This window comes from Pyrgilauda ruficollis, unplaced genomic scaffold, assembly GCF_017590135.1.
Source record: "Pyrgilauda ruficollis isolate IOZ18807 unplaced genomic scaffold, ASM1759013v1 scaffold24, whole genome shotgun sequence".
NCBI classification, from domain to species: domain Eukaryota; kingdom Metazoa; phylum Chordata; class Aves; order Passeriformes; family Passeridae; genus Pyrgilauda; species Pyrgilauda ruficollis.
In genome coordinates, this window is record NW_024523648.1 from 14,405,243 (window position 1) to 14,424,953 (window position 19,711).

Genomic DNA, 19,711 nt, shown 5'->3' on the forward strand with positions numbered 1-19,711 from the left:
TGCTTATCATTACTTGACTAATAACATCACCAGTGCTCATGAAACCAAATACAGTCTGATAGCCTATTTCAGTTCCAAATATGTGTGTGCCTCCTTGCCACCTCTTGCATTGGGAAGCTGGGACCTTTATCTGTGGACTTCCATCTGTTAAAGGGAACAGGGTGTTTGGAAAATGGTGTACTGGTACAATGAAAATCTGCAGGGGTGTAAGGTGTCTGGACTTGAATGCTTTCCTTCAGATTTGGTCATCTCTTCCAGGATGTTCACCAAAGCAAAACTGAAGTGGGCAGATGTATTGGCTTGTGAGTAATTGCTTAGTGGAATAAATCAATTCATGGATGCCTTCCTGAATTTGCCAAGGATTGCATCAAGAGTGAAAAACCTATTTTCCAGTTCAGTTTTGGCAACCTCTTAAGTATCAGCATTACATGATTGGCAGTAACTTACCTGGGTTTATTAGCTATTCCATATATTCTAAATCAAAGGGAATTTTCCTTTAGAATATATGGAATAGCTAATAAACCCAGGTAAGTTTGGTTTATTAAGAAGGAGGACTGCCTGAGGTAGTGTATATGTGACCTATCTCCTTTCCACTTGGTAGTAGAATTCAAAGCTGATAAAGCAATCTGAATTTTGGCAGATCTTTCAGACACTTTTTGCAGAATTCTTTGATATAAAATTGTGTTACTTTAGTTTATTTAAAAAAAAAAAACAGCCTTTTTCCTAGATTATAACTTCAAAGATAAAAGTATTCCCCCCCCCCCTTTTTTTTTTCTCCATAGAGGAATATGTTTTAAAATAGTCTGGCAGAACTTAATTTTGGTGCTTTACATATGAAATCATCTCATATATTGATGATTTCAGTAAGTTTTACTACCTTGCATGTTGTAGCTATTTCTTTTTTAATTATGTTTTCAGTTCTTGGTTATTTTTCTGGATTTTTCAGAAACAGAAGCAAAAATCTGTGGCTTGTCTGGATGGGGTTGAAATGAGCTAGAGGGTCAGACACAGAGAAAGCCAAGAAACAGACAATTACGTGCAGAGAAGTTTGTGAGTGGAACTGTGCTCCTTCAGCATCTGTAATGAAACAGTGCCCTGCCATGGGAATCCTCTGCCTCAAGAAAGCATTTACAGAATGTAAAGGTTACATTTGTGACCACTTCAAAAAGCTATTTCATGCTTGAAAACATCAACTGTAGTTGTATTTGGTGGAGTAAACCGAGGATGCAGTTGGCGTCTATCCTAAAAAGAATTCTTCAATTAATACCTTAAAAGAGGTTTATGACTTTTGCCAGTCTGTTCTCTAAGGGTGACAAGTTTTTACCTTGATTTTCATCTTTCATGTCGGTGCTGAGCACACTTCATGTGGCACTGCTCGAAGGTTTTCCTTGGCTTCCATTTTAAATTGTGGACTGGCAGTATCCCACTGTAGTAGCTCTCTCTGGATGGTTCCCTGGCTCCCAACCTGCAGGCACATAGGGCGTCAGCCATCTGCCTTAGGGCATAAGTTGTCTGAGGAGCTCCATGTTGCTTCCGTGGTGGTTGTATCTCTTCCAGGGAGCAACTTGTATGCCAGGAGAACTCAGGAGTGACGGCAGTATCCATCCTCTTAGCGTATTGGTTTCCATCACGAGACAGAAGGTGCACTAGAAGAGAGCGATAGTGTCTTCATCTTACACCTGGGGAAACCAGACATGCTGCAGTGAAGTGACCTAGCTGGTCAGCCACCAGGCTGCTGGCAGGGCTGGGAATAGCTGCAAGTCTCCCTCGTCCCTGTTCAGTGCACTTTCTGCCTTTTCTCTCCTGTCACTCCCCAAATATTTCTGTAGCAGTCCGTTCCCTATTTCTCTTGCACTGTCCCAAAACAAACAAGAAGTTGTTTTAAAACATTCCACAGTTCATTTGATCGGAACAAGTATCCGGACTAAACTCCAAATCAAGCAATTGCATTATGCCTATTGACATTCTCCCTGTGGTTTCAGCTGAATAAATCTCTTTGTTTCTCCCCTAAAGCATTGCTGTGAATGGCTATAATATTTGCACAAAGATTAAAATCCCTTGGTACACTAGAGTTGCTGCGTGCAGGCTAAATAACCAACATATACAGCAGATTCTTGTAACCTCTTGTTTATCCTTCAGAAGGAAGCAGAAACTTGAGAGAACCTCAAAGCTTCAACCAGGCTCGGACTGTTTTCATTTCTTGTGAGAGAGCCTGGAAGAAGTTTCGTGAGGCCAAGCTGCTGGGGTTCTCCCTTGGCTGCTTTGGGTTCTTTGGAACAGAAGAGACCAAGCAGAAGAGAAAGCCTGCACTGGCTGCTGGCTTGAGCTCAGCGGATGTGGTGCCCTCATAGAACTTAGCCAGAGATACTGAAAGGAAACATTAACTTCACCTGTGCGCTCAAAGTATCTTTAACATTCCTGGTTTTTAGCATAGAAATGCTGTTGTGTTTTCACAGGTGTCTTCCAGCGATGAACCAGTCTCTCTGTGTAGACTGGAAAATTCTGCATTAAAAATTCTGCATAAATAAAATGCAACATGATAGATGGGATTCTGAGACACAGTAAGAATGTGAAGTGTCTGCCAGTTTAGAGATGTCAGTTCCTCTTTGAAGTTGCTTTTTAACTGCAGCACCTTTTCAATGCTATTTAGCAGAGTGACACCAAAGTAACAGGAGAAGGCAAAACATTCTTCTCTCTGCCAAACACAGCAATGAAAAAGAATTAGTTCTGCATACTTCTGAATTACCTTCCTTGTCTTACAGAACATAAATATTACATACATATTTAATGGAGTCAGTGTTGGGTCAAAATGGCAGAAAGAGCAAGAAACTTTGAGATGTTTTACTTCAAGTGCTCTTGGTTTCTCTGCACTGTTTTCATTATCCATTGTCTCTAGATGTCTTCTTCAGGTGGTACCTTATATGCACACCTGTATTCCCCCCTCAGACAATATGATTCCCAAAGAGAAGTGTGGTAGAGATGAGCACCTCTCTGGAAGAACCTGTCACGGGCCTTGCCCATTTCTTGGCTCTTGGTTATCATCAGATCCCTTCACACATTCCAACTCTCCTGATGAAGTGAAGGCAGCAAAATGCTTTCCACCTTTCCATGATTCCTTCTTTGTGTCAGTGCTCTAGGGTCTGGCTCAAATAAACTTTCTTTTTGTGGAAGTTCCAAGTTGCCTGGTTGTGTTTCTCCAGAGCTCTGTACAAGTGCAGTCCCAGACACCAGTGGGCAGCTTCTGGTGTCCCAGACTCCTTCCCTGTCTTGCAGGAGGAGCAGGTCTCAGACCCGACTATCAGTTCCACAACAGTTCCCAATAAATATGCCTCACCAAAACAGGGGACAGGAAAACATCTTCAACTTTGCTACCTTCTGATTCCTCCTTCTTCTGACAGGCATTTTGATGGATTTTTTTTATTCTCACAGAAAGTTTCTGTCCTCTTGGTTTCCAAAAATGTCTTCTAATTTTATGCTTTGTATGTACTTCCTTTGGATTATTTAAATCCTTTTTTTCCATCTTACAGATCCAGTCCTTTTTTCACATCTTACAGATTCAGTTCATAGTCTTTTTGGTTCTGTGATTTTCTTGCCCCATGTACTTTTTTCCCCCTTCTTGACCTAAAGGTTCAAAGGGTCAGAATGACCTCATACAGTTTTTAGAGCTTATTTTCCTACCTCACTTTTTCAGTAGCTCACTCTCACCTGTAGGATCTCGTGACAGTCCTAGGGATGGAAATGACTGACACCTCAACTGTCAGTCCTTCGTGTGCTTTCTTGCTGTGCAGCTCAGACCCCTGGTGGTACCATTTGGTGTCTCAGGTATCATTTGGGACTGTTGAAGCTCTCTGTTGACATGCCTGAGAGGAAGCAATTCCGTCTCAGCAACATGGGGGCAAATGTGTCCTTCTGATCTTTGGAAACTCAGCTGTTCTATTAAAAACGCCTCTTAATTGATGCTCTTCTCCAGTTAGTTCTCTCCAGGGCTAGCAATCACTCAAGTTACAGGTCCCATGGGTAAGAAAAGTCCCAGATCCCATTGGTCCTACAGAAATACCACACAAATACCCAGCTGTTCAAGCCAAGTAATTCTACACCTGCTTCTGTTTGGAACTTTAGCAGTCTTTGGAGAGAATATTTCTGTTTCAAAGTTATTGTGCCTTTTGACTAACACTGGGTTTCTACCTGTAGTTTTTCACATTTCCAGCACTATCCATCTATAGATCAGGTGTTAGAAAGCAGGTATAATCTGCTTTTTGATACTGGGAGGATGAAAGACACAGATGCCAAGAATATAAACTTTACCAGAGGCTGTTGAGTTAGAGGAATGAACAGAGTCAAGAAAACTTGAATTCCTGATATTTACATCAGAATATTCCCTCTCAGGGTGGCAGTGATATGTGCAAGTATTCAGGAGTTTTTTTAGCTGGCAGTATTGAAAAGTTTCACAGGATTTACTGCAATATTTTTCTTCCCCTCTGAGAGATTACAGATGCTTCATGGAACACAGTGAAAATTCCTTAAAATTGCCGTAAGCCCATCGTACTTGTCTGTTTCTTTTTGAGTGTCTCTTAAAATCACTCGGTTTCTAATTGCTGGGGTAAAACAAAATAAGAATCTCTGGGGTTTATCTGTGATGCCTGCACAGTGACTTAGCCAGTTTACCAGGTTTGCAGCAGGATTGCTGGGTGGGGCATGAGGAGGCAGTGAGAGCAACACACCTTAGGAATGTGCCTGTGGCATAAGAGACAAGTGCTTACATTAGAAATGGTTAGTCAGAAGGTAAGAGAGACTACTTCTTTGTTCTCCTTGAAACAGGCATCTGCTTTGTGACACCAACACACACACACTGTTTATCTTTTCAAACCCTCAGTTTTCCATGCTCATTTCAATGCAGAGGACCTTTCATGTGATTCTCTGCAATGAGCTGCTGGTGCCACCAGATCAGCTGGAGTCACAGCAGGGTTGCTAGTAGCTAGGCCCCAGGGATTATATACAGACACGCTTTCTTCCCCATCACATTTGCCAAATTTGTCATTCTCAATCCCTGTCCTCTCTAATGAGCAACACCAGTGACTACCAGAGTCCACAGAGTGGGTGTTCTTTACTAGCTGCTGGAGCCTGCACTAGACATGAGTGAAGAGCATTTGCCCTAATTAGGAGAGATTTGCAGCATAGTAGGGTAATGAAAAAGAAAAGAGCATAGATACAGGTCTGCTGTGGTGGACATAGCACTGACTGCAGTGCTGCTGGACACAGGATAATGCAAAAGGCAGACAGGACAGTTGTTGCTTTCAGCCACATTTATCATGCACCCAGTTTGCAGCTACTTCTGACTTCATAATGATCAGCATCTGTAACCTGATGTCTGGTTCTGCAGCATTTTTTGCTGCTGTCTGCTCACATGTTGTCCCTGTAACTAGATGGACTTATGGATGGTATTCTTTAAAAGATCTGACTCTGTTCAAGGATTTTGGTGTTGCAGATATCTTCTATCTTCCGACCCCTATTTATTTAAGAATTAGGTGTTTTCTGACAAACCTAGCATTATCAGTGTACTTACTCAAAGGTTTGACCTGTCCCTTAGAATGGGATTGTCTTCTAGCTGTAGTACCAACAAAGATTTTAAGGGGGTTTGAAAATCCTTATTTACCAGTATTACTCTGGAAGTGAGTGAGGGTTTTAGAGTGCATTTGTAAATTGCAAATAAAATACTCCTTGCTACCCTCCTCTGAATTTCACCAAAGTCATAAACATCTCAGCATTTTACCAGTATACCTGAGTCTTAAATGTTCCTCTGGTTGGTTTCTTGAACCATTTTCCCTGCAGATTTCTGCTGTCCCTCTTCAGAAAACAGAAGTATAAAAAGAGTAAATCCTCACAGCTTTGCATGAGAATGTGCATACATGTAAAGCCAAAACCAAAGCTGATAGAGTTTTTCTAAAAAAAAACCACCAAAATTTAAAACCTCAAAGTTATGTTCCTGTAATAGCAATAAGTATGCAAAATTCCTTCCCTGACCATAGCCCATAGAGTGATTGAAGGATGTAGCCCTGTAGTGTATATGTCTGGAGCTGGGCTGTCTTGCCCTCCGTAATCCTGTGTTCATTTGGGCTCTGAATCATTCTGACTAGAAGAGGCCAGTCTTCACACCAGTGCAAAGACTTGCCCCGATGGGCTTCCCTGCAGTATTGAGGTTGGGAACATTTGCTGCTGTTGAGTCAATTTATGCAGTTTCCCAGAGCATATTAGGTTGTACCATAAATTACTTCTATTCTGGTAACAAACCTGGGGTAAGCATTGGTTCTCAGCAGCATCCTGGTTGTTGATGCTGCCCTCTTTTTAGTGTACTGCTCTGGCTGGGGCAGCCAGCAGTGTCCGCTGTTGCTCCGTTGGGGTGTGTCCCAAGGGAAGGGGCAGGAGCTGCTGCGCCAGGCATTTTTGGTATAGCTATCAGTGGCCTCCTCTATTCAGTGGCCTCTTTTATTCAGTGCCATTAATTTTGTTTTTCGGCTATCACTGTGCATTTACCATGAACAGTATGTCCCAATAAATGATTCTAACTCTCCTTGTCTTGGAAGGAGAAGGTGAGGTTAGCAAGTCCAGCATTGGTTCACTTTGCCATTTACCTTCTCTAGCAGTAGCATTTTGAACAGACATAAAACACCTGTCTGCATTACACTACTTGTGAAAGAGGGTGCATTTAGCTTCCTCTGTGAATGCAGTACAGACATACCACATACAAATGCTCTCAGCCACAGGTCAGTGTGTGACAGTATTAGATACTTGCTGTAGTGCTGACAGCTTCATTCTCCACCAGCACAATCTTTTTGTCTCATCTGCATGTGTGTTTGTGTGCGTGTATTGTGTTTCACAGTGGCAGAAGAAGAAAAATACCCCATCTCTTTGGTTATGTACATATCTTGGCATGCAGATTTTTGTTACCAGATATTTTTAATTGGCCAGCAGTTAAAATTGGTTATGTCATGGTTCCAGAAATATTTGTAATGTCTATTTCGATGTTTTTCTCTGTCTTAACCAAAGGGGTGCACTGATTTCATAGGAGAAAATATACCTGGAAAGGATAATTATTTTTCTTACTGTACAGTTCTTAATAACTGTATACAGAATATGCAAATCCCTCTCTTGGTTGGCTGCAGTAGTCCATCTGTTCTGACAGTATCTCATATTAGATTATCCAAGACATTTGCCAGCATCTGAGTATCTAGCTTTGCAGCAAACCTCTAGCAGAAGCAGAAAGAGGCTGCATTTTTATGAGAGCAAGACAATTTTCACAAAGCAAGCTAACTAGGCTTCAAGCTGCTGAAAGACTACTTACATGCCTGAGGAAAAGAAGTAAACAATCTTTTTTGTGTGTGCTGCTTTAACTGTAGCCTTTTCAGAGCCCTCTTTTCCTTACCCTAAATGCCTCTTTTGCCTGCCAAGAATGAGGATGATTAAATGTCCTTTAAGTGGTGTTTTTAAAGCTGCATGATAAGAATACCTATCCTCCCAATGGAGTTTCGTATAGTAAATATGAAAGGAGAACATTCCTTTCAGGCATACTACTTTATTGCTCCTGAGACTCGCTAAGGCAGAGACTTGAAATAACCAGTTCTCCCCCACAGTGACATATGTGTAGCGTCCTTACCAGCATCTCCAGAAGCATGCCTGCCTCTCACTTGCTATTTATACAGCAATGCAACTGAATTCAAAAGCAACAGCCCTACACAGACTAATTTTAAAGCAGTCCTCTGGTTTGTGATTTTATAAGGCAGCTACCCATAAAATTGTAAATTTAAAAGAGCCCTTTAATAGAATCCTTTCTATTGACCCAGTGATAACTATATCTTGAACTAAAACTGATTTTCCATTGTCTTCAAAGTTGGGGGTGGGGGGAATTATGCCAGTATGTGATCATTCCTTCTTTTAGAAAAAGTGGTTATTTTTTTATTTCCTGATGGTGCTGAGGATGAGACAACCATCAATACCAGCTGTTTCTTTTCCCCACTTCTTAGTGTTTTTCTTCTATGATAAATAGAAAGTAGTTGTATGGAGAAACGTTATCTGATGGTTTTCTTTGCAGTGTGGGGTAATGCTTATATGTATGCTGTTACAACATATGTATTACGTGTGGTAAAACAGTGCATGTTTCTATGTGTTAGCATTCTTTCAGACACACTGCAGGACTTGGAGAGCTATCTGTGTCTCCTGAAATATTTTTTTCTGAAGTGTAATGCTTGTAAAAGGTAGATCCTTTTATTCATATTAGTCTCCAGATTTCCTTCCCCTTTTCTTTATTACATGAGGCATTAGCATGGGAACACACTTCACATTTCTCAGGCTTTTGTCTGTTCCTGCTGCGTTGCCTACTGGAAGTCAAACAGTACTACTTGGTTTCTGACACAACTGATTACTATGGAAATTATTACCGTGTCATAAACAGAGGATTTCATGTGTCGAATGTGCTGCAGGAACGCAGACGATTCTGTAAGCAGAAGGTTCCTGGTAATAAGGAAAAAGGGAAGAGAAATGCAGAAAACAGATGATGCCTCTGCAGAATCCATTGTTGCAGATTCTTCTTCGGAAGGCGTAAACCTGCAGGAGCATGGGGATCGAGCAGTTTGCTGGGTTGCTGTATTTTTTTAAATGAGTGAGAAGATAAATGTGAATTTGCGCTTCAGGAAATAATTATTTTGTTTTGACTCCAGCAGTTGGTACTGGCCAAAGTGATTTCCGAGGGCATTCGATGTATGTCCCAGATCACTGTTCCACGCTAGGGAGACTAGACAGCTATCGCTCCGCTATGCAGCGCTCTGAAACCAAGGACACCAGCTGCCAGACGGAGGAAGTTAAAGTTGTGCCCCCTTCCATGAGAAGAATACGAGCACAGAAAGGACAAGGCATTGCAGCCCAGATGTCTCAGTTCTCCAGCTCATCTGGAAACATGTCGGTGATGAGTGATTCTGCTGCAGTTATATTTGCTTCTCGCCAAAATAATGACATAGGTTTTCACAGCTTGCCTCGGGTTGGTGCGAGAGTGTCTCTGCAGTCCCTAGATCAGACACAGAGCATGATGTCAAGGCAGACAGAAGACATTGCTGGCACTTTACCCCACCAGATAAGTAAATTGCAAGTGGATGATAGTGTTGTGCATCTGAGGAGTAATCCCACAGTGGGGACCCCGTCAAGGCCAAAGTCCCAAGAGGTGAGAAGCTGTGATAGCGAGAAGTCCTCAAGCCCAGCATGTGTGGTCTCTCCTCATGCCACTTACTCAACAAGCATCATACCCAATGCAACACTGTCATCCTCCTCAGAAGTTATCCTTATTCATGCTGCGCAGAATGTTGGATCATTGGATAGTAAAATGTCCAGCTCCACTGCCTTTCCAAATCCAAGAGACAATCCTGCTGCCAGCAATGCAGTAAGTGGGAAAGAAGATCACCATTCTTCAAGTGGTAACTGGAGTGAGAGTAGCTCCACACGTCACTCACAGACTTCAGATACCATCCCATCTAACACTGTCATGATGCTTTCTCTTGGTGACTCTGCTGTCTCTCTAAGCACTCCTGGGAATGCAGAGGCTGGGTCTCAGAGCATGAGCTACAGCTGTAGGAGCACTGCTGCTTTAGCAAGCCCTTCCCAGGACAGCGATGGTCGGAGTGAATCCAGCTATTCTGGGGAGCGAGCACAGGGAGCAGTGAGCAGCACGGAGCATTGGCTGTACAAGTCTTCAGAGAGCAGCGAGACCCCTTCACGCAAGGTGGTTTGTACGACACCAGGCTGTGCCACGCCCGGTAGCAACCTGAGCAGCAGTAGCCTGGAGCGGACATCAGTCAGGGATGATTCTACTTCCCTGTATTCTGTGGACCACGATGGCTATTATGGCTCCATGCATATGGACTCTGGACTGAAGGCGGACATGCCATGCAACAGTACTAATGGTTTTGAGAATCCCAGAGACAGCGTGATAAATGTCTTTGAAGGAAAGGAGAAGAAACATCAGGATGACCACTCAGGCCAAGGTGACAAATCCCTTGCAAGAAACATCTCACTGAAAAAGGCAAAGAAGCCACCTTTGCCACCATCCAGAACAGACTCACTCAGAAGGATGCCTAAGAAAAAAGCCCAATCCAATGGACAGATACTTGATGAAACCCTCATTGCCACTCTGCAGCATTCTTTGCAGCTGAATCTCAAGTGCAAGAATGGCAGCTCCCCTTCCCAGAGCCCCTGCAGTGATTATGAGGATCCGTGGGTGTTGCGCTCCCGCAGCCAAAGCTCGGTCAGTGCGAGCAGCAGCATGATGTCCACCACTGCTCCAAACCTGTACTCCATCTGCACAGTCACTCCCTCCCAGAGTGAAACAAGTAGCATAAAGTCGGAGTATGCTGACCAGTGGGGTTACTACAGCGACTATGCCGCGGTGGCAGATGACCAGGTGAAATCTCCAGTGACCCATTCTGCCAGTACTTCATCTGCTCTCAGCGATTACAGCCACTTCAGCGATGGCTCAAGGGCTTCTGTGCCACAAGTGCCCAGTGGACTGGCCAAACCAAAGAGCGCTTCTCCGGAGAAATCCCACCGAGTCACATCACCATCGAGTGGGTACTCCAGCCAGTCCAATACACCCACTGCGCTTACTCCAGTGCCTGTACTTGTAAAGTCTGCATCATCAGGAAATGGGAAATCCAAGCTGAAGCCTAAAGTGCCTGAAAGGAAGTCCTCTCTTCTGTCTTCAGTCTCTATGTCTTCGTCATCCACTTCTCTTTCATCAAATACATCTACTGAAGGGAGTGTGAGTGTGAAGAAACTGGACCCTGCCCTGAGCCCTCCTGTGGATTCTGGTGCACCTCCTCTACCACCTCCTCTTCCAACATCTCAGCATTGCCCTGAACTTTCTCCTCCTCCTCCTCCTCCTCCAGCAGAAGTAATGGATCTGTCACCACTGTCAACCTCTCCCACATTCCCCCCTCCTCCGCCAGAAGCCAGTGTAAGTTCTACCTTTGCTCAGACTGTTCCATGGTTTCCACAAGAAGCCTCCATCAGTTCGTTCTCTTCTCCTGTTCCTCCTCCTCCTTCTTGCCCCTTGGCTGTCCCGCCACCAGCACCACCACTTGATCCCAAAATAACAAAAGGTGCAGCAATACACCCACAGTATTCTTTTAAGAAACGCAACCAGGAGGATTCTTGCTACAGTCCAGTGAAACAGCCACTCAACAAGCAAGATTCAAGACCTGTGATGCCATTAGTAACCACCAAAGCACTGCAGATGGTGCAGTTGAGGTCTGTGAAAAAATCGACAGAAGGTGAATTATCAACTGAATCTGCTTCTGAAACCACCTCTCAGGAAAAGGGTACTGTAAATTCATCATCACAGTCTTTGCTAAAGCCATCTCTCTCACTAAAACTCAGTACCAGCTTAGGTGATGAGGAAATGAAAACTCAAAGCACCTCATTTAAAAATGCAGTTCAAACACTGTCTCGGGGTTCTCCTCTCATTCTCTCTGATAACACACCTGTGCTTGACAGTGATCAAAAGCCTGTGAGTGCAGTAGGTGTAAAGAAATCTTCAGAAGCTGATGCTCTGGGGTCAGCCACTGATGACACACCTGAGTCCTCAGTGCAGAGTGAAGAGCTTCCTTCTGCCACATCACTTCAGGGGTCACCAGCATCTCCTGACAAGACTCAGGTTGTATTGCCAAGCAAGAAACCACCTCCTATTTCAAAGAAACCCAAACTGTTCCTTCTGGTACCACCTCCACAGTTAGACCTTACAGTGGAGAAAGCAGCTGAAGTGAGTGATACTGCCAGAAGCCCAACTAAGAGAGACGCTGTGCTTGCACACTCTGAGGAGGCGAGAAATCGTCTTACAGATGGACTCGGTTCTAGCGAGATGGACTCTGGCAGCCTGGTTCCTGAGGGAGGAGCTGCTGGATTCACCTTCTCTGAGACAGTGGGAGCGAATGCCTTTGTGGTACAGCCTGCTGCATCACCAGTTCAAGAAGAACCCAGGCAGGAGGAGCAGTCTGCTTTTGATGAAGGAAGCAGTTCAGGCAGCAGCCAAGACAGTGGCAGTAACACTGACGGGCACCTCTCTCAAGAGAACGAAAGCGGTGAGTCTCTTTTCTCTGACTAATTCAGATGCAGCAGTAGCTATTTTGAAGAGGGTGGGGAGTGAGAATAGCCATCCTAGCACTGAGGTGGCATTCTTGAGAGGGCAGAACCTCTTGTGATTGTTACAAATAAAAGAAGAAAGTTGCAGGGATCGGATTAATACTGTATGACATTTCATACAATTCCTTTCTGACTTCTCATTGCTGTAGACACAGAAAGAAAATGCTTTATTTTAACTATTCTAGTATTAAAGTATGCTAGGAAAGCAGTTGTTAAGACTGGTTTTGCATTTTTAGCGGAAGCCTTACAAATTTTCTTTTGTTACTGTTCTCTGCCTCTAATGCATGAGCAAGCACAAGCATGTGTTTCATGCACTGCAGCTCCCTAAGCAAGCGTTGGTCTGAAATCACAGTAATGACAGCGCTGCACTCAGTCCATTGGACGCTTCTCCGTGGAGGCAGCAAGGACTGGTTTCAGGACTGTGTGCCCGTGGGGTTCGCACGACAGACTGACTGTGCTGTTCGTTCTCTTTACACAGTGGAGGTGTTTGAATCAGACACAGCCAGTAGTTCATTCCTGCCAAGCAGTAGTTATGGGGAAGAGACAGACGGAGTGGCAACACCAGCAAGACCAAGGACTACTGAGGATCTTTTTGCAGCCATTCACAGGTACTGTAAAACTGCCCTTCCTGTACTGTCAGGTCCGGTAGGTCTCAGAAATAAATTTAACTTTGTTTTATTGAGCACCTAATTACAACAGTCATGGCTTTAACAGAAAGCACATATTTATCAACTTTCTACTAAGGCTATATGTGAAAAAGATGAGGAAAAGAACTTGCATTTTATTGTTTTATAAATGTATTTAATCCATTCTGAACTAAACCCAACCAGATTAAATAGATGTAGATTATATTATAAATACCTTGCCCTTTAAAGTATCAATTTACGTCTAGTATTTACTGTACTGTTCTCAATCTGCCATATTAACTCTACTGTTGCTTTTTCTGTGTATCTTTTTGTTTTCATTCTCGTTCTTCTCCATCTCTTTTTACTCTCTCCGCTGCTTATATGGTGCAGTTTGGGACAGAGGCTCAACGCTAATGCTTCATGGCAAGCGTGGCTGAAACTGGCAAGTAACACAACATGTCAGTCATATGGCAAAACATATGGCAAACGCTGGATTATAGTTTGCCATAATCCAGCCTGAGGTCGGGTATTTTGTGTCAAACCGGTTCATGAATGAAATGTGCAATACTGGCTCTATTATTAATGGCATTATTCAGTTCCCTTGAAAACAAACTCATCCCGAACGGCAGCTAGGTTTGTGTGCTGTTCACGTTAGGTGCTCAGAAGGAAGAAAGCTGAAGAAAGCCCCAAGGACGGGAGCGCCCAAAGGCAGAGCCCGGGCCGCGCGCGGCTCCCTTCGGGCAGCGCTCCCGGGCCGGGCTGGGCGTGCCGCCAGCGCCATCGCGTGGCTGCGCCGCGCACTGCAAGCCGCAGAGGGGCCGCCTCCCTGCCAGGGAGTGCGGATGATCCAGGTGTTCAGTCAGTCTGCACATCTGTGCATCGGGAATAGAGCGGCTGGGAGCTGGGAGGCTGCAGCATTTTGGATGCAGATACTATTTTTTGAAACAAGTCTTTTCCAGACATTGCAAAAACTACATATATATGATACTGACTTTTTATAATTTACTGTTAGCCCTTAGAATTTGGCTTTTATGAGCCATTCTGAAAATGGTCTGTTGCATTCATGTTGCATGGCGCTCTCTAGAACTGTGTCAAATCTGGCTTTAGAATGAGGTATTCTGGCCAGCAGCCGTTCTCCTTTATGTATGCAGATAGAGAGTGGATTTCTGTGTGTATGCATATATCTGTAATTCATGAGTTTGTGGGGAAATGGACAATGGAACTGGATGTGACATACTTAGAACTGCTTGACACGTTTTTTTTATTATGCCCTTGCTTTTGCTGGCTTTGGACTTGAACCACTTTCTTCCTTGGTTGCTAATTAATAAAAAAAGGTTTTGGTTTTCCCCCAGTGTTTCTAAGAGATACTACTGCAGTAATTGGCTCTCTTGAATATATAATTTGGAGCAAGATAAGAAATTTAGTGGTATTTGCATTAAGGACAGAAAGAACAGTCTGAAGTTTTAAGTCATAGTTTTGTTTGAACATGTACCCTATCTGTGTCTGAAAAGCCACCAAAACCAAATTTGGTTCTTAATTTCAAGTTTCTTCCATAATTCATACATACTGAGAAAAGCTGGCTGGGTGCTGACAGCAAACTGGCTGCTCTGCACTGCATTCACAGTCTTACCAGATCACTCCAAGCTAGGATAACAGTCTTTCCGTGCAGATCTTTGCAACTGATTTTTTTTTTCCAATTTGATTAGGGGTTTGGTAACAGTACAACCCCTGCACTGCAGTGTTCAAAGATATCCATAGGCAGCCAAAACCCTAATGAAGGACAAATGCACACAAGTGTTCACATACAGACTGACAGAGCATCCAAGCATCAAAGTCATCTGCTGCCTACAGCACTAACGCACAGTTAAATCTAGATGAGGTTCCTGCACTGGCTGCTCCTGAAGTTGTCATTATATCTCTTTGCTGTCTTCTGTGTCCGTTCATTCTCAGGCTGAATGGGCATTGGTATTACATTCTTCCTCCAGAAAGACAGGTGGAGGCAGCAGCAGCTGCTGAAAATAACAGCTGGTGCAGCTGCCGTGGGGGCATCACAAGTGAGCTATGCCTAAACTTAGGGAGAGACAGGATCGCTCCAAAGTCTTGGCACAGCCTGTAGCAATGTCTGTTACTGCCACCTACTCAGCTGATGGATCTTGCTTCTTTGTTTTCAGGGTTTTTTAAATTATCAATAGGCTGCGATGCATGAACACTTTGGAGCTTGCCTTGGCAAAATCTCAAGGCTTTTAAGAAAGTAAAGCTAAAGATCACATTAAGTAGAAATCTGTTTTACAAGGGGAATGGTCTGGATTGAACATATGCTTGATAAAAATTAATATGGAGTTTTATAGGATGATAATTTTATATCTCTGAGAAGTCTGTTGACTTGTTTTAAACTTCTGCCAAAATACCATATTTAAAATTAGGCTTCATACAATCTTTTTAATTAATTCTTGCTCAGTCAGCAAAGAAACGAAGCAGCTGCACTACAGCTACCAGGCATGTACATTTCTTTAAGATTTCTAGAAATGTGAAAATGAGGCAGTAAAAGTCCAGTTTCCACATATTCCCAGTTCCATGGTTTCTACTTAATTTTTTTTTTTTTTTTTTTTTTTTGTGTGTGTTGTCCCTGCACTTCACATCTAAATAGACAAACACTCCGCTCTTTCATTTGGAAAGATTACTTTCTTGTAAGGAAGTTGGTCTCTCCTTCATTTAGTTGAAAGTTGCAATGACAGAGCACCAACATAACTGTGAATTTTGTCTGTGCATATTGAGAGGAGCTGGAAAAGTTTTTTCTCTCTTTATTTAATATTTGGATTAGGGAGGGGTTTTATAAATAATTTAATTTAGAATTGTTACATGTGGCTCCCTTTTCAGCAGCAGTGCTTTGCTGTGTCCTTTTTTTCTGAAGGAAAGTGCATTAAACTACACCTCTAATTCTCCAGAGAGTGTCAAATCATAAAATGAAACAAAACAACCCATATACTCTAGATGACCTATTTTGAATCAAGTCCCCAAATTAACAGAAAAACAGAATGGAGTGTAAGTCTTTATAGCACATTAGTCTGAGCAGTTGAATACTGACTTCAGAAAACCCGATTCACTAAATTTACTGAAGTATTTTGAACATCAATATTGCCAGTTTTAGTAGTTTCATTGTTCCAGATTTGCAGAAAAAGAGTAATAAACTTATCTTATACCTCCAATACCTGCATTAGTGCCTGTACAGTTCTGGTGGTGTTCTTACTCATGCTTTAGATTCAGATCACTTCTCCCTTTTCCCTGTCTCTGCTTTAGCTTAAATTCATTGTCATCCCTCTAAACTGAGTTTAATTAGAGGAAGTAAAAATTTTCTGTGTCATCCTCTTTTTTTGTGTGTGTGTTTCAAACTCAGATCCAAAAGGAAAGTCCTTGGCCGTAAAGATTCTGAAGACGACCGTACCCGCAACCATTCTCCGTCGCCCCCCGTAACTCCCACTGGTGCTTCCCCAAATCTAGCTACCCTCAAACAAGCCGGATCTATCCAGAGAAGCGTTCGCAAGAGCAGCACCAGCAATGACAACTTCAAAGCCCTGCTGCTGAAGAAAGGGAGTCGCTGTGACACCAGTTCCCGTATGTCCGCTGCAGAGATGTTGAAGAACACGGACCCGCGGTTCCACCGGACAAAGACAGACGCCCCCCCTGACCTTTCCGACAGCTCTGCCAGCTGCTCACCCAGCAAGAGCAAACGGGCCCAGGAAGAGTGGGCCAAGAGTGAGGGCCTGATGCCCAGGAGCATGTCCTTCTCTGGCACGAGGTACGGCCGGTCACGGACACCCCCGTCTGCTGCCAGCAGCAAGTACAACGTCCGCAACCGCATCCAGAGCAGCCCCATGACTGTCATTAGTGAAGGAGATGGGGAGGTGGTGGAACAGTCCGAGGGCAGGGTCCGGAGGACTTTGGAAGAGCAGCAGGAGGGGCAGCTTGATATGTTTAACAGTGATGAAATGGACATGAATGACTTCCCTTATGCTGAGGAGGCAGGCTGCAAGGAGACCTTGGATCCAGACCATGTAGACTTAATGACTCAACCAGGTGCTTCAAGGAAGTATTTAAACTCTTCAGCTGAAGAAAGTTAAAAGGCAGTGTGACAAAAGGCTTTGGATATTAGTCTAGAAAATCACAGGGACTAGATTCCAGCAGAAAGCCCAGACCAGGACAAGGTTACTTTGCTGAGCATTTATTCCATGAACTGCATGTGTATGTTTAAATGCTAAAGCAACGATGGTTCTGCATGGTTGGGTTGGGGTGGGGAGCACTTGCTATGAATGAGTGGTCTGTGGCTTGAAGAATGTTAACAGTTGAATTTTTTGTGTAAAGCCTTAGAAGTCCTCTTGTGGGGTGGGTTGGGGCGGGGAACTTTTCTCAGAGTCTGTAGGGGTGTGTGAAGTTTTTCTTTGTCTTGAGACTGCAATTGTGCAAGCAAAATTTAGGAATAAGCCTGAAATGGGAAGGCTCCTGTGGTACAAGCTGGACGTTTGGTTCAAAAGCATTGTAGTGACGCAGCGTAGTGCATTTATTAAGCAGAGGGAGGCACAATGAGGCACATTCACCTCTGAGAGAAGGTAGCAGGGTTGGTGCTGGGATTACATGGCTCCTTAGTGGGGTATGGCCCAGCATTTGATGAAGCGTGTCCTGCTCGAGCAGTGAGCTCACCAGGTTATGGATTGGTCCAGGGTACTGTACTTTTAATTCTTTTTCCTGAGGGAAAATGAGCTGTGTAGTTAAGGTGGAAAAGGGAGCTGATTTTACAACACACTACTAGCTGCTATGCAGCCACACACCTTCACTTGGTGAAACACACATTTCCAGGTGAATTGCTTCCTTGACTGGAGTATTCCCTTAGAGAATTAGAGCAGCTGGATGTGTGTGGAGGGTGCAAGCAGACATCAGGAAAGTGGGAGATGAATGAAGCAGTGTACTGCCAGAATTTGGAAGGGTTACTGTCATGGTTTAGGAGCAGTATTCCCCAATTTAGTGTTCCCACCAAAACACTCCAAACCATGTACCTGCTCACTCCCTCCCCTGTCCTCTTACCTCTGCGGATGGCTGGGGAGGAGAATTGGAGGCACAAAAGGTGAAGGTTGGGGGCTATAAAAGAAGAAACTACTGGAAACAACAATGAAGTAAGAAAACGGACAGTAACAGCAGCAGTGCTTAGAGTGCACATGAACGAGATGAATGGCTCACAGGTTACTGCTCACTATACAGAGCCCAGTAATGTGTGACCTGCTGCCCCTCTTCTTGATCCCAGCAGTGTTGTGAGGTGGTGTAGAATAACCTCTGTCCTGGCCACAGCCCCTCCTGGCTGCTGCAAAAAATGAACCCTGTCCTGGCCGGAACCAGGACAGTTGTGTTTCTGAACTAGAAAGAGAAATTTGACTTGCACTACAAAGCTGTAGGTGGAGCCCATCTTTCAAAACTGAAACTTGGGAATTGTGTTTTGCCGGAAATGTGTCTTTCATTTGTTAAAATGGGGAGACTATTACTTTTCATCACTTGAAATACAGATACTTGCTAACTTTTGGTTACCAAAGAATAAGTTACGGTTACTTTCCTTTTTGATTTGCCTGCAGTATTGCTCTTCTTTTTTAACCTTAATAATTTAGTGAGGTTTGTTTTTATTGTATATTTTACGGATAATAAGAACATTTAACGGTTTCCCAATTGTAAAGAAGACCATTAATTAAAACTGAAATATTGGCTGGAGTTTTTGGTTCTTGGTAGGAATGAAGCTTTTAATTTTTAATAAGAATTTTGCATCATTTGATGGCATGCGCAGTTTTTGTATTGTTTGTAAATATTGAAAGTTGTTAAAATATCTTTTGATCTCCTTACCGTAGAATTTTTACATTTTTAGATTGCTTTTAAGAAGAAAAAGCGCTCTTTGTAGATTATTTATTTTAGAGAAATATGCTTGTAATCTCTTTCTTCAATCCTTTACTTGTTAGTTATGTAAATTTCAGGGGCCTTCGTTTAACTCTTCCCTTCACAAGAGGGGAATAGTGCTGAAAATGCTGTGACTTTGCTTCAATAAAGTAAAAGCCTGCCAGTTGCCATATTGTCTTTTGAGTCGATTAAAATCTCCTTCAAAAGATGTGTCCCACAGCGTATGGCAACCCACTGAATGCCATCATCCATGTATCCAGCTACTAATTTCCAGTTTTCATTGCAAAATTTACTAATTCACTTTAGACACAACTAAAGTGTACTCACACATCCATCCCATTTTGGTATCTCAGTTCTGAGACTAAAAAATTTAAATAATCTTAAGCTTTTTCCAGTGTTGCGTGAGGGTTTCTACTACTTCTGTCCTACTTGCAGCCTGTCCCAGAAAACTAAAATTCTTGGAGAACCAGATTATAAGCAGAGTGAGTGAGAAGTGAAATGGACAAGTTGAGTCTAGCAGCACTCAGTGGCACAAGGGTGGTATTAACTGGTGTGCAGCAAACTTTCTACCATTTTCATATGATATTGGAAGAACCATTGGATTTTTAAAATTAAAATAAAACCTAATTGGATAAAGCAGATTGTTTCAGATATTGTTAATATTGAACTACATTCTGTTACAAAGAGGTAGCAGTGGCAGAATGTTTTGCACTAAACATCATGCCATTGTTGCTTCGGTCTGTCTTGCTCAGCTGATCTCATGAAACATGAAAGGACCAAGTCCTTTACATAGCAGGTACTGTCCCTTAGAAAGCCATGCTAAATGCTAGCCAGCCCTCGTGCCACCATCCTGACAGGATAGTGTGTAGGAAATAATACTCAGGCTTTGTTTTATTGTTTACAGACGGGAAAATCATCTAAGTGAAAAATGGATGCACTGGGCAAAATGGTAGCTCTGGTGCCTGCAGCTTCTGCAGCCA

At 43.2% G+C, this 19,711-nt stretch overlaps 1 protein-coding gene across 1 annotated transcript in view; it reads left to right on the top strand.

Moving 5' to 3' along the window:
* NHSL1 (NHS like 1) overlaps positions 1 to 19,368 on the top strand; it is a 177,048-nt gene extending 157,680 nt beyond the window's left edge. Inside the window, exons 5-7 of the mRNA XM_041470099.1 lie at positions 8,715 to 12,116; positions 12,656 to 12,785; positions 16,198 to 19,368. Coding sequence (XP_041326033.1) covers positions 8,715 to 12,116; positions 12,656 to 12,785; positions 16,198 to 16,921 — 4,256 coding nt within the window. The 3' untranslated portion in view covers positions 16,922 to 19,368. The remainder of the gene's footprint in view (positions 1 to 8,714; positions 12,117 to 12,655; positions 12,786 to 16,197) is intronic.
* Positions 19,369 to 19,711: the final 343 nt, after the last annotated feature.